The sequence below is a fragment of the Dendrobates tinctorius genome, unplaced genomic scaffold, assembly GCF_039654945.1.
Source record: "Dendrobates tinctorius isolate UK_male_01 unplaced genomic scaffold, ASM3965494v1 ptg000086l, whole genome shotgun sequence".
Taxonomy (NCBI): Eukaryota; Metazoa; Chordata; class Amphibia; order Anura; family Dendrobatidae; genus Dendrobates; species Dendrobates tinctorius.
Genome location: NW_027361754.1, coordinates 66,002,395 through 66,015,331, shown reverse-complemented (window position 1 = coordinate 66,015,331; position 12,937 = coordinate 66,002,395). Strand labels below are relative to the sequence as shown.

Genomic DNA, 12,937 nt, shown 5'->3' with positions numbered 1-12,937 from the left:
CTGCATTTTCTTTGCGGGATGAGCTATATTTTTTTATGGCACTGTTTAATTTGTATTGGAAAACCGAGAAAGGAAAAAAAAAACATTTTTGTGGTGGGGTGAAATAAAAAAAAAAAGGCACCGTAGCTTTTCATCGTTTTTCTGGCGTTCATTGAGCATTAAAATCGAATGGTAACGCTATTCTGCTGATTAGGCTAAATTTTTAGAGTTTAAAAAAAATAATTAAAAAGTTAAATCTGGTTTGAGGACAGATGATTAAAAACAGCAATTCTGGATGTATTTTTTGCATATTTCTTTTGTTCACCAGGTGAGATTAATAACAGTACTTTAGTCTAATTAATAGTTCAGCTGACAATGCCAAATTTTGTATATATGTATGGATGTATGTATGTATTTATTTTTATTTTTCATAATTAAACAAATGGAAAAAGGGGAACGGTGGGGACAACGGCTACTTTGGCAAAGTATAATAGAAAAAATTGGAGTCCAGATCAACAGGACAGGATTTTCCTTTTCTTTTTCAAAATAAAATATAGTGCATACAAAAGAAAAATTTACAAGGTCGACATGACCCTGTCGACACATTTCGACTGCACTAAGCAGTTTAAGGGTATGTTCCTGGGTCGCCCCGTCCCAGGGCTGTGGGGTACTCGGTACCGGGCCGGTGTCAGGGGAATATGTCACAGCAGCGGTGACCCAGTCCGTGGCCCTGGGTGCCCAAGTAATGGGGATTTGAAGTTTAGTTAATTGAATGGAATAGTTCCGTGACGCCACCTGTGGTGTTTGGCAAGCAAGATGTTAAGCCAACGCTGCGTGCAGATCCTCTGGGGCTGATGGTGTCTTGCAGCATAGATGGTGTAGCTCCCCACAGGTGAAGCTGTAACCCCAGGACAGTGTATAGGCACAGTTAGTGTAAAGGATGATACCCAGATGTAGCGGTGCTGACGGTGTTGGCGCACAATGTTGGAAGACACCAGGGCTTGTGGTTCCAAAGCTTTACTCACAGTTCGTGGTACACACTGGTGCCTGCCTCCGTGCTGTGTCCTCCGGGGCATAGACTCAATCAACCTCCCGGGCAAATCAGGGCTCTCCTCTCCAACACTTCGCCAACATGTACCTGTCCTGAACAACTCCTCTATTGCGCCTTTAGTGTGAAGAGCTCCAGTACCGTGGTACTCTGAAGTTCCTCCTGTCAGATGTTCCTAACAACTCTTCCTTGTACGGCAGACAGCTGTAGCCTACTTCGGGGACTCCCTTTCTCCTGAGTCCCGGCTCTCTATACAGATGCTGTTGTGCCCCAAGTCTTTGATTGGAGTAATGCATTTACAGCCAACTACTCCACCGGTGTCTGCTGCAGAACCATAAATGTCTATACAACCTCGGGGACCGGGCCCCGGTCTTGCACTGAGAACCTATAGGCAGGGTTCCTCTTCCAACCCACAACTCCTCTCTGTTCTCCTACTCCTTCGTTCCGCGCTGTTCCTTCTCTCTCTTATGGAAGTTTAGGTTGCAGTTCTATGTCTTTCTCCTTCTGTTCCTTTCCCGTGCCAGCTGGCTCAGGTCACTGACGCAGCTGCAGCACTCCTTTCTCCATCCCTTCTTCTAGGGATACGTCCTCAGTCTCTCCTGACTGACCCCCTAGACTCCTCTCTCCGACTCTCTGTCAGACTGACCTCCCAGACTGATCTGTAATTCTAAACTTTCCCACTCTTTTATATCTAACTCCACCCACCTCCCAGCACATCTCGTGTTACGAAGCAAGGACCCACGAAAGGTGCTCTCTGCTACCCTCAAAGCATGAAGCCGCAATCTGGTCCATTGCTGAACTATCCTGTGTGTGGGTGCAGGTGTTGGCGTGTGGAAAGGAGTTCCCAACTTACTTAGGTGGTGGAGCACTACACCTTAGGAGAAGGTGCAGTACCTCTGTGGCGACTGAGCCTCAGGGACGCCACATTCCCACAGTCAGAAAACGCTGCGGATTGGACGCTGTATACAGCTGCAGCGTCCAATCCACAGCGACCAGATGTTACAGCATAGTGGGGGGGATTTTATGAAATCCCGTCTCCACTATGCGTGCCGGGACACCCGTGGCTTCCCTGCGTAACTGGACATGCGGCACGTCTCTCTAGACCGCAGCATGTCTATTTATCTTGTGGAGAAGCTCAGTCTCCACAAGATATCACAGTCCAATGTATAGGATGCGGTGATTCCACAGGTGTGCATTGAACACATGCGGAATCACCGTGCGTACAAAAGCCGGCAGCGCTTTGGACGGAACTGCGTCCAAAGCGCTGCCAATGCCAATACTGAACGTGGAAACATAGCCTTACTCATGACAAAAAGCTTATCGGCAGAGGGAAGCATGAAGTGCTCAAAAATTTCCTGGTAGATGGCAGCGCTGACTTTGGTCTTGATAAAACACAGTGGACCTACACCAGAAGATGACATGGCTCCCGAAACCATCACTGATTGTGGATACTTCACACTGAAAATCAAGGTCCCAGAGTCTGGAGAAAAAGTGGAGAGACACACAAACCAAGATGCTTGAGGTCTAGTGTGAAGTTTCCACAATCAGTGATGGTTTCGGGAGCCATGTCATCTGCTGGTGTATGTCCACTGTGTTTTATCAAGACCAAAGTCAGCGCAGCCGTCTATCAGGAAATTTTAGAGCACTTCATGCTTCACTGTGCCGACAAGCTTATTGGAGATTTATATTTCATTCTCCAGCAGGACTTGGCCCCTGTCCACACTGCCAGAAGTACCAATACCTGGTTTACAAACAACAGTATCACTGTGCTTGATTGGCCAGCAAACTCGCCTGACCTTAACCCCATAGAGACTCTATGGGGTATTGTCAAGAGGAAGATGAGAGACACCAGACCCAACAATGCAGACGAGCTGAAGGCTGCTATCAAAGCAACCTGGGCTTCCATAACACCTCAGCAGTGCCACAGGCTGATCGCCTCCATGCCACGCCTCTTTGATGCAGTAATTGATGCAAAAGGAGCCCCGACAAAGTATTGAGTGCATTTACTGAACATACATTTCAGTAGGCCAGCATTTCGGATTTTAAAATCATTTTTTCAAGCTGGTGTTATACAGTATTATTCTAATTTACTGAGATAATGACTTTTGGGTTTCCATTGGCTGTAAGCCAGAATCATCAACATTAACAGAAATAAACACTTGAAATATATCACTCTGTGTGTAATGTGTAGGAGTTTCAATTTTTGTATTGAAGAACTGAAATAAATTAACTTTTTGATGATATTCTAATTTTGCAAGATGCACCTGTACCTGTCACGGTCCTGTTAAGGTCGGCGTGCAGTCACCGCTGAGCAAGGACTCACCCACACTGCAGAGGGGCCCAGGGTCAGACACGACCGGATAGTTCAGGAAAACAGGACCTGGAGAAGCTAAAGTCAGTGAGCAGTGAAGGACCTACGGTCATGTGACCACAAGGGGGCGGGGCTTAGCATCCGGCTGCCAGAGATAGGCAAAATACTATACAGGAATACTCAAAGTCAGACAACCCGGGTCATACACAGAGATAACAGTAAAGTACCAGGGATGAGACAGAACGGAGAGTTGGGGCCAAGCAGTGGTCAAAGCCAAACAGACATAGAAGGTACCAAGCAGAATCCAACAAGCAGTATCCAGAGGACAGGCCGAGTCATACACCAAGTTATCAGGCAAACAAGAACACAGCACAAACACACTCAGGGGTCAACGCACTCTGCCAAGGGCGAAAGTATAACTGACGGGGATAGGAGCTTCCTGAGGCCATAAGAAGCCTTCCCAGAACCAGGGAGGGGCCACAATTATGAGCCCCAGGTGTGCAGGTAAGCCTGCACTGGGATCATAACCTTTAACCCCAGAAGTGCCAGTCATCAGCACTGGTTCCAGACATTAACCCCACATGTGCGAGTCAAACCCGCACTGAGATCATGACAGTACCATGTTCTGTGATGCATCAGGTTTGCTATAGTGGTGCAACCTAAATGTATGGAATGCTTCTCGTAGGTGCAAAAAAAGTGATGGCCATCATAGCTAGCATTAGTATAAGTATCGGTTTGGTGTATAAGGCACCACTAGTAGTCAGCAAGGGTTTTGTGCTGTGGCCTAAATGAGTAGCTGATGAGAAGGCTGGGTCCATGGGGCCGCATAATATGTCTCCTCACGCCCCTTGAAGAAGCGATCAGCGAAACCACACCTATCGGGCGGGAGGAACACACAGCCTAGCCACATCGATTCGGGCCAGCACCATCTACATAGGTCTATTCATCAATTTTACCCAGGTAAAAAATATTTCTGGGGCATTTCTGAGCCTCATTTACCGGGATATTTAAGATGAAATAGTCTCTAATTTTCCAGATACTGTTGCTAAGTGGAACAGGATAGCCCCTTTTCAGGACACCATATTGGTATATTTGGCACATTTGTTCGCCTAATCTGAGCTTAACCTTACTTTTTTACCTCCTTTTACCACTTAGGTTTTTCCCCTATGTGATTTATTGCATGCCATTTATTAAGCATTGCATGATCTATACTCAGGGGCGGACCTACCGCCCGTGCATTGAACGGGGGCCCCGGGGGAGAGGGGGGCCCTCCAGCCTCCAGCACCGCATGCAGGGGCGCAGCTATAATGATTTGAGTTGAGCCAGCTGCTCAAGCGTCAGGCAGCAGGGGGCCGCGGCATTATGCGCTCCTCTACCCAGCTGCACCACAATTTAGCCTCTTCTGCACGCTGGTGCTGCGGTCGTGCAAGAGGCTTGTTGTAATTGATGAAGTCACAGGAGGGAAGGAGTCAGGGCCCCCTGATCATGTGACCCCTGAATCCTCCCCTCCTGTGACCTCATCACATGTCCTGTGCACTGCCCTAGCCCTTGTTTTACGCAGGACTCTGCTGTGCTGGTTGTCATCGTGCTGGATGAGGGGAAGTAAGTTTATGTGTGGGGTCAGGGGAGTTTACAGGGTGGATGTAGCAGAGCTGTGTGTGTGTGCGCGAGGTGTACGGAGCGGAGTCGTGTGTGTGGTGTATGGAGTGGAGCCGCGCATGTACGAGGTGCACAGAGCTGAGCCGTGTGTGTATGGAGCGGAGCCGCGTGTGTGAGGTGTACGGAGCAGAGACGTGTGTGTGTGTGAGGTGTACGGAGAAGAGACGTGTGTGTGTTGAGGTGTACGGAGCGGAGCCGCGCGTGTACGAGGTGCACGGAGCTGAGCCGTGTGTGTATGGAGCGGAGCCGCGTGTGTGAGGTGTACGGAGCAGAGATGTGTTTGTGAGGTGTACGGAGTGGAGCCGCGTGTGTGAGGTGTACGGAGTGGAGCAGCGTGTGTGAGGTGTACGGAGCGGAGCCGTGTGTGTGAGGTGTACGGAGCGGAGCCACGCGTCTACGAGGTGCACGGAGCTGAGCCATGTGTGTAAGGAGCGGAGCCGCACGTGTACGAGGTGTAAGGAGCAGAGCCGCACGTGTACGAGGTGTAAGGAGCAGAGCCGCACGTGTTCGAGGTGTACGGAGCGGAGCCGCGTGTGTGCGAGGTGTACGGAGTGGAGCAGCGGGTGTACTTTACAAGGTGTATGGAGCAAAGCCGCAAGTGTACAAGGTTTACTGAGCGGAGCTATGTGTGTACAAGGTTTGCGGAGCGTGGCCACGTGTGTACAAGGTGTACGGAGCAGAGCCGCATGTGTACGAGTTTTACAGAGTGGAGCCATGTGTGTACTGAGTGGAGTCGTGTGTGTCGAGGTGTACAGAGCGGAGCCGTGTATGTACGAGGCATAAAAAGCTGAACCGTGTGTGTATGTGGTGTGTGGAGCCATACGTGTACAAGGTGTATGGTGGGGAGCATTCATACCTCCCAGCGGGACAGTCCTGATTTTGAGAGAGAGTCTGCCTCACTGCCCCGGCTGGGAGCTTACTTTTCCCGCGGACACAGGAGTACATGGCGGAGCCCCGAGGAGCACTTTAAAATTCACATGTGACGTTCCATCGGAAGTGACGTGCTGGAAGCTGACTGGAAATTAGGTAATTTCGGGAGGAGATTGTGAAGGAACCATGGAGGCACTTTGGGGAATGCTTCAGATCCATCATCGTGTCCTCCTCCAACACTGCGGACATTGTCCTTTGACAGATTTTGTTCTTGATGCTATACGCTATGGTGAAGACTCTAACTTACTATATATATATATATATATAAATATATATATATATATATATATATATGCGGAAGCTGATAAGTTAAAGCCAGGGATCATTATACTACAGGCCTAAAACCCCATTCTGCCTCCATAGAGCAGGATTACAACCAACATTTGCAGACTGGTGAGTGATAACACTGCTTCTTTGCATTGTAATTCAATTCATTCTACGCTGTTTATAAATATATTACCTGAAGAGCCTGGCATTGCCCAGGCATAGTAACTAGCGGTGGTTAGTTATAACATATTATAATGATTAACCTCCATCCCATAGTCCCGTGCTCATACAACCTATATGTTTACTTAAAGGGAACCTGTCACCCCCCGCAGGCGTTTTTAAGTAAAAGAGCCACCTTGTGCAGCACTAATGCTGCATTCTGTCAAGGTGGCTCTTTTATTTAGGGTACCTTGCACCGCAGAAATAATCGTTTTTAAAATTGGTCAGACATACCTGATATTTGTCAGGGGGGCAGGTCTTTCCCCATCTGGCAGAGACGCCTCACATCCATCACTCATGTATTCCTACATTGTGTCTCCGCCTCCAAATCTCTATTTTCAAATCATGGCGCCTGCGCCGGCTGTACTATGTCTTCTTGGTTACCGTCACCCGTCCTCTGTCATGACGTCGGCGGCCAGAGATCCGTCCCCGCAGTCGCTTATGGTTTATTCACACTGCGGGACAAGAATCTTGGGCATGTGCAGTAGTTATCTGCGCCCGAGATTCCCAGCCCCGCAGTGTGAATAAACCATAAGCGACTGCAGGGCCAGATCTCTGGCCACCGACGTCATGACAGAGGACGGGTGATGGTAGGATTTGAAAATAAAGATTTGGAGGCGGAGACACAATGTAGGAATACATGACTGATGTATGTGAGGCGTCTCTGGGGAAACACCTGCCCCCCTGACAAATATCAGGTATGTCTGACCAATTTTAAAAACGATTCTTTCTGCGGTGGAAGGTACCCTAAATAAAAGAGCCACCTTGACAGAATGCAGCATTAGTGCTGTACAAGGTGGCTCTTTTACTTAAAAACGCCTGGGGGGGTGACAGGTTCCCTTTATATTTGTTGCAGTATTGGGGGGGGGGGGGCCCGAGAAGATTTCTTGCACAGGGGCCCTCTGCAGTCTGTGTCCGCCCCTGTCTATACTGCTATATTGTATAGTATGACAGCATTAATGGATCTAACATAGAGGTTACCCTGGTGTCCTGATAAATATCCATATAAACATTATTCTGATAATGATTTTTATTACTATGCTGTGCCCCCCCCCTTTTTACTGTGTTTCCCTCCTTGTTATTTGAGGCTTTCTTTAGCCCTGTCTAATTTTTAGTATCCTTTCAAACATCCTTTTTTAACTTGCTATTAATGAACTTGTATAATTTTTATCTCATTTTTTGTGTTGGAATCTCTTCTAATCTAGTGGCAAAATTGGCCACAAAAGACATTTGTTGATATATCGTCTTTGAAGTGTCTAATAATAATTTATTATTTTGGACTTTAAGATATTATACATTTCAGTAGGCCAATATTTCAGATTTTAAAATCATTTTTCAAGCTGGTGTTATAAAGTATTCTAATTTCCTGAGATAATGACTTTTGGGTTTTCATTGGCTGTAAGCCATAATCATCAACATTAACAGAAATAAACACTTGAAATAGATCACTCTGTTTGTAATGACTCTATATAATATATGAGCATCACTTTTTGTACTGAAGAACTGTAATAAATTAACTTTTTGATGATATTCGAATTTTGTGAGAAGCATCTGTACCATGTTCTGTGATGCATCAGGTTTGCTACAGTGGTGCAACCTAAATGTATGGAATGCTGCTCGTAGGTGCAAAAAAAGTGATGGCCATCATAGCTAGCATTAGGATAAGTATCGGTTTGGTGTATAAGGTCTCCACTAGTAGTCAGCAAGGGTTTTGTGCTGTGGCCTAAATAAGTAGCTGATGAAAAGCCTGTGTCTATGGGTCCGCACAATATGTATCCTTACATTTCCTGGAATCATTTCTGAGAGTGTAAAAATATTTTTTTCCCCACACGTAGAGATCAGACACATGCAGCTAGGCAGAAGAAAAGAAGATAGTGCTGCAGAAATAAATGCCTGTGCCATAGTAAGATTGCAAATGGGAGTGGGTAAGCACTCACTACTAAGGTGCAACACTTTAGGGCTTAGTGAGTTTCACAATGGGCGAAGAAAAAAAAGATCCTGTCAAAGCTGTGGTTGATTGTTATTTGGTGAAGGAAACAAGACCAGAGTACCACTACTAGAAAAGCAATTTTTACCAACAGCATAGAACACAGGTGCTTATTCATGTATGTCAATATTGCATTCACCAGAGTAATAATAATAATAATAATTTTTATTTATATAGCGCCAACATATTCCGCAGCACTTTACAATTAAGCGGGGACATGTACAGACAATAAATTCAATACAAGTTAAGACAATTCAAACAATGACATTAGGAGTGAGGTCCCTGCTCGCAAGCTTACAATCTACAAGGAAATGGGGGGACACAGTAGGTGAGAAATGCTTGTTAATTCAGGTCTGGCAATAGTAGTCGAATTGATAGCCTATGTGGTACAGTAAAGGGTGTTTTACTGGATAGGAGATTCTCCCAGCAGGTTAATGTTTGGCCGGGTTTTTCCCTAAAGACAGGACCTGCGATGATGTCATGGTCACATGATCAGCCCATGTTTACCTCACTTGTAGGAGGGGTTATGGGCTATGTAATGGAGGCTGGTGTTTGGCACATGGTGAGTGTGTCTGGAAGTTATAGGAACTTGGCTGGACTTAGCCTGATCTTGTATACAGGATCCCCGTGCTGCAGGACTATAGCAGCAAGACTCTCAACAACCCTGGGAATGGCACCTGACGGATGCCGCGGACCTGGCAGCCGCTTAGTTAAGCCCGTCCCGTGCAAGGGGTGAGTCTGGGACCAGTGGTTCTCCAAGCTTGAGTATATTTATGTTTTTCCTTACTTTCTGTTAATCTGCTGTATGCAATGTAACGGGGGCCAGAGTGCCAGCTGTGACGAGAGGCTTTAACTCTTCAGCAACCGGGCGCCCCGATACTACAACTTTGGAGTGTGTCTTGATGTTGGTGCTGCATGTGTGCAATTCTTCACCCACCTGCGGGACCGGAGCCTGATCAGGATACAGTGTCCCATGGGGATCTGAGCACAAACAAATGTCCGCAGAATCCTTGTTCTTTTTCTTTAAGGTTTTATGTGAAACAGGTCCTAGCAGCACAGTTACAGTCCTTCCATTCCAGTAAAACATAAACATGACATCTTCTGTACAGACCCTGGTCTGGCCCTGCAACTTCTTGTCCTGCACGTTCTCTGAGCCCAAGGCCTGCAGAATCCTCCTGTCAGCAGTCACTGGACTCTCCCCGTCTACATTGCCCATCTTTGGCAAAATAACCAGACTGCTGTTTGCAGCCTCAACTGGACCTTAGGTCCTTGGCAGTTCCAGACGGTGTCCCCAGACTCCAACCCGAGATCCACTTTCCTGCCTCTCGCAGAGAGTGCTCCCCAGAAGCCAAACTTCAAACTTTCTTCAGATCACTGTACCACGTCTTGCCTGTTCTCATACTCCACTGTGTCTGTAACTCCAGCCTGTACTGCTGTTCGCTACTCACACACACACTGACTAACTTTTCTAGAACAATTCTGTTTCCTCTGGGTAACTTCTCCTACCAACAATCCCATTGGTACAGCTACTTAACTGTTTCTATTCTGGCTAAAACCAGCTAACTATTGCTATCCTGTCTAGCATCTAATCTCCCTAACTCTACAGTACCCCCTAGTGTCCTAACTACTTATCTATGCTGTCCCTACCTTACTTTAGCATTGCAATAACACATACAGTGTATATATACAGCAATTAAAAGGGACGTCACAACGTGCCCTTTACAGCAACGTGACATTAAACCACTGAAATTGGACTTTAAGCCTGTGTGTTGCCTCGTTACTGCAGCCCTGCCATTACCTACCAGAGCGAATCCCTACACCTCCCAAGTAGGGCAAGGAGATAGTTCCTGAGAAAGTGGTATAGAGACCATAGCAGAGTGTACAGAAGTGGTGACATGTTTCTATTGTACTTTTCCTCTGATTGTTCCTTTTCTGATTTTGGCTTACAAATATTCATGTGAAATACTGACCAAATACTGAACGTGTGATTGTGGCCTCAAGATAAAGGTGGCTTGCAGCACTCCATTATTAGACAAAATTAACCCCTTCACTACCAAGGGTGGTTTGCACGTTAACTCCCGGGCCAATTTTTACAATTCTGACCACTGTACCTTTATGAGGTCATAACTCTGGAACGCTTCCATGGATCCCGGTGATTCTGACATTGTTTTCTCGTGACATATTGTACTTCATGTTAGTGGTAAAATTGCATTCAAATAACTTGCGTTTATTTGTGAAAAAAACGGAAATTTGGCGAAAATTTTGAAAATTTCGCAATTTTCCAACTTTTAATTTTTATGCCCTTAAATCACAGCGATACGGCACACAAAAAACTTAATACATAACATTTTCCACATGTTTACTTTACATCAGCACAATTTTGGAACCAAAATTTTTTTTTGTTAGGAAGTTATAAGGGTTAAAAATTGACCAGCGATTTCTCATTTTTGCAACACCATTTTATTTTTAGGGACCACTTCACATTTGAAGCCACTTTGAGGGGTCTATATGATAGAAAATACCCAAAAGTGACACCATTCTAAAAACTGCACCCCTTAAGATGCTTAAAACCACATTCAAGAAGTTTATTAACCCTTTAGGTGCGTCACAGGAATTTTTTGAATATTAAAAAAAAAAATGAACATTTAACTTTTTTTCACAAAAAAAATACTTCAGGTTCAATTTTCTTTATTTTACCAAGGGTAACAGGAGAAATTGGACTGCAAAAGTTATTGTGCAATTTGTCCTGAGTACGCTGATACCTGATATGTGGGGGGGAACCACTGTTTCGGCGCATGGCAGACCTCAGTAGGGAAGGAGCGCCGTTTGACTTTTTCAATGCAAAATTGGCTGGAATTCAGATCGGACGCCATGTCGCGTTTGGAGAGCCCCTGATGTACCTAAACAGTGGAAACCCCCCAAGTAACCCCATTTTGGAAACTAGACCCCCCAAGGAACTTACCTAGATATGTGGTGAGAACTTTGAACCTACAAGGGCTTCACAGAAGTTTATAACGTACAGCGGTACAATTAAAAAATCATATTTTTTCCACAAAAATGATCTTTTCACCCCCAATTTTTATTTTTCCAAGGGTAACAGGACCCTAAAAGTTATTGTGCAATTTGTCCTGAGTACACTGATACCCCATATGTGGGTGTAAATGACTATTTGGGCGCATAGCAGAGCTCGGAAGGGAAGCAGCGCCATTTGACGTTTTTGGCTAGATTTGAGATCGGACACCATGTCGCGATTGGAAAACCCCTGATGTACCAAAACAGTGGAAACCCCCCACAAATGACACCATTTTGGACTCTAGACCCCCCAAGGAACTTATCTAGATGTGTGGTGAGAACTTTGAACCCCCAAGGGCTTCACAGAAGTTTATAACGTACAGCAGTACAATTAAAAAATCATATTTTTTCCACAAAAATGATCTTTTCACCCTCAATTCTTATTTTTCCAAAAGTAACAGGACCCTAAAAGATATTGTGCAATTTATCCTGAGTACGCTGATACCCCACATGTGGGTGTAAACCACTATTTGGGCGCATGGCAGAGCTCGGAAGGGAAGCAGCGCCATTTGACGTTTTTGGCTGGAATTGAGATCGGACACCATGTCGCGTTAGGAAAGCCCCTGATGTACCAAAACAGTAGAAACCCCCCACAAATGACACCATTTTGGAAACTAGACCCCCCAAGGAACTTATCTAGATGTGTGGTGAGCACTTTGAACCCCCCAGTGCTTCACTGAAGTTTATAACGTCCGGGCGTGAAAATGAAAAAATCGTATTTTTTCCACAAACATCATCTTTTAGTCCCCATTTTTTTATTTTCCCAAGGGTAACAGGAGAAATTGGACCCCAAAAGTTGTTGTCCAATTTGTCCTGAGTACGCTGACACCCCATATGTGGGAGAAAACTACTGTATGGGCACATGTCGGGGCTCGGAAGGGAAGTAGTGACGTTTTGGAATGCAGACTTTGATGGATTGGTCTGCGGGTGTCATGTGCGTTTGGAGAGCCCCTGATGTACCTAAACTATTGAAACTCCCCACAAGTGACCCCATTTTGGAAACTAGACCCCCCACGGAGCTTATCTAGATGTGTGGAGAGCACTTTGAACCCCCAAGTGCTTCACAGAAGTTTATAACGCCTGGGCGTGAAAATAAAAAAAACATTTTTTTCCGCAAAATTATATTTTTGCCCCCAATTTTTTATTTTCCTAAGGGTAACAGGAGAAATTGGACCCCAAAAGTTGTTTTGTAATTTGTCCTGAGTAGGCTGATACCCTACATGTGGGGGTAAAACACTGTTTGGGCGCATGGCAGAGCTTGGAAGGGAAGGAGCACCATTTGACTTTTTCAACGCAGAATTGGCTGGAATTGAGATCAGATGCCATGTTGCCTTTGGAGAGCACCTGATGTGCCCAAACAGTGGAAACCCCCCAATTATAACTCCAACCCTAACCTCAACACACCCCTAACCCTAATCTGAGCCCTAGCCCTAACCCTAGCCCTAACCCTAACCCTAACACTACC

At 45.7% G+C, this 12,937-nt stretch overlaps 1 protein-coding gene across 4 annotated transcripts in view; it reads left to right on the top strand.

The window, feature by feature from the left end:
- Nucleotides 1–8,996: 8,996 nt before the first annotated feature.
- Nucleotides 8,997–12,937, top strand: part of LOC141097969 (cyclin-dependent kinase 11B-like) — a 126,534-nt gene continuing 122,593 nt past the window's right edge. For 3 of the 4 annotated variants that reach the window (XM_073585530.1, XM_073585524.1, XM_073585523.1), the window contains exon 1: nucleotides 8,998–9,132. In XM_073585530.1, the coding sequence (XP_073441631.1) occupies nucleotides 9,071–9,132 (62 nt within the window). In that variant the 5' untranslated portion in view covers nucleotides 8,998–9,070. Of the gene's footprint in view, nucleotides 9,133–12,937 lie in introns of all 4 variants that reach the window. The other variant, XM_073585529.1, reaches the window with a different exon arrangement.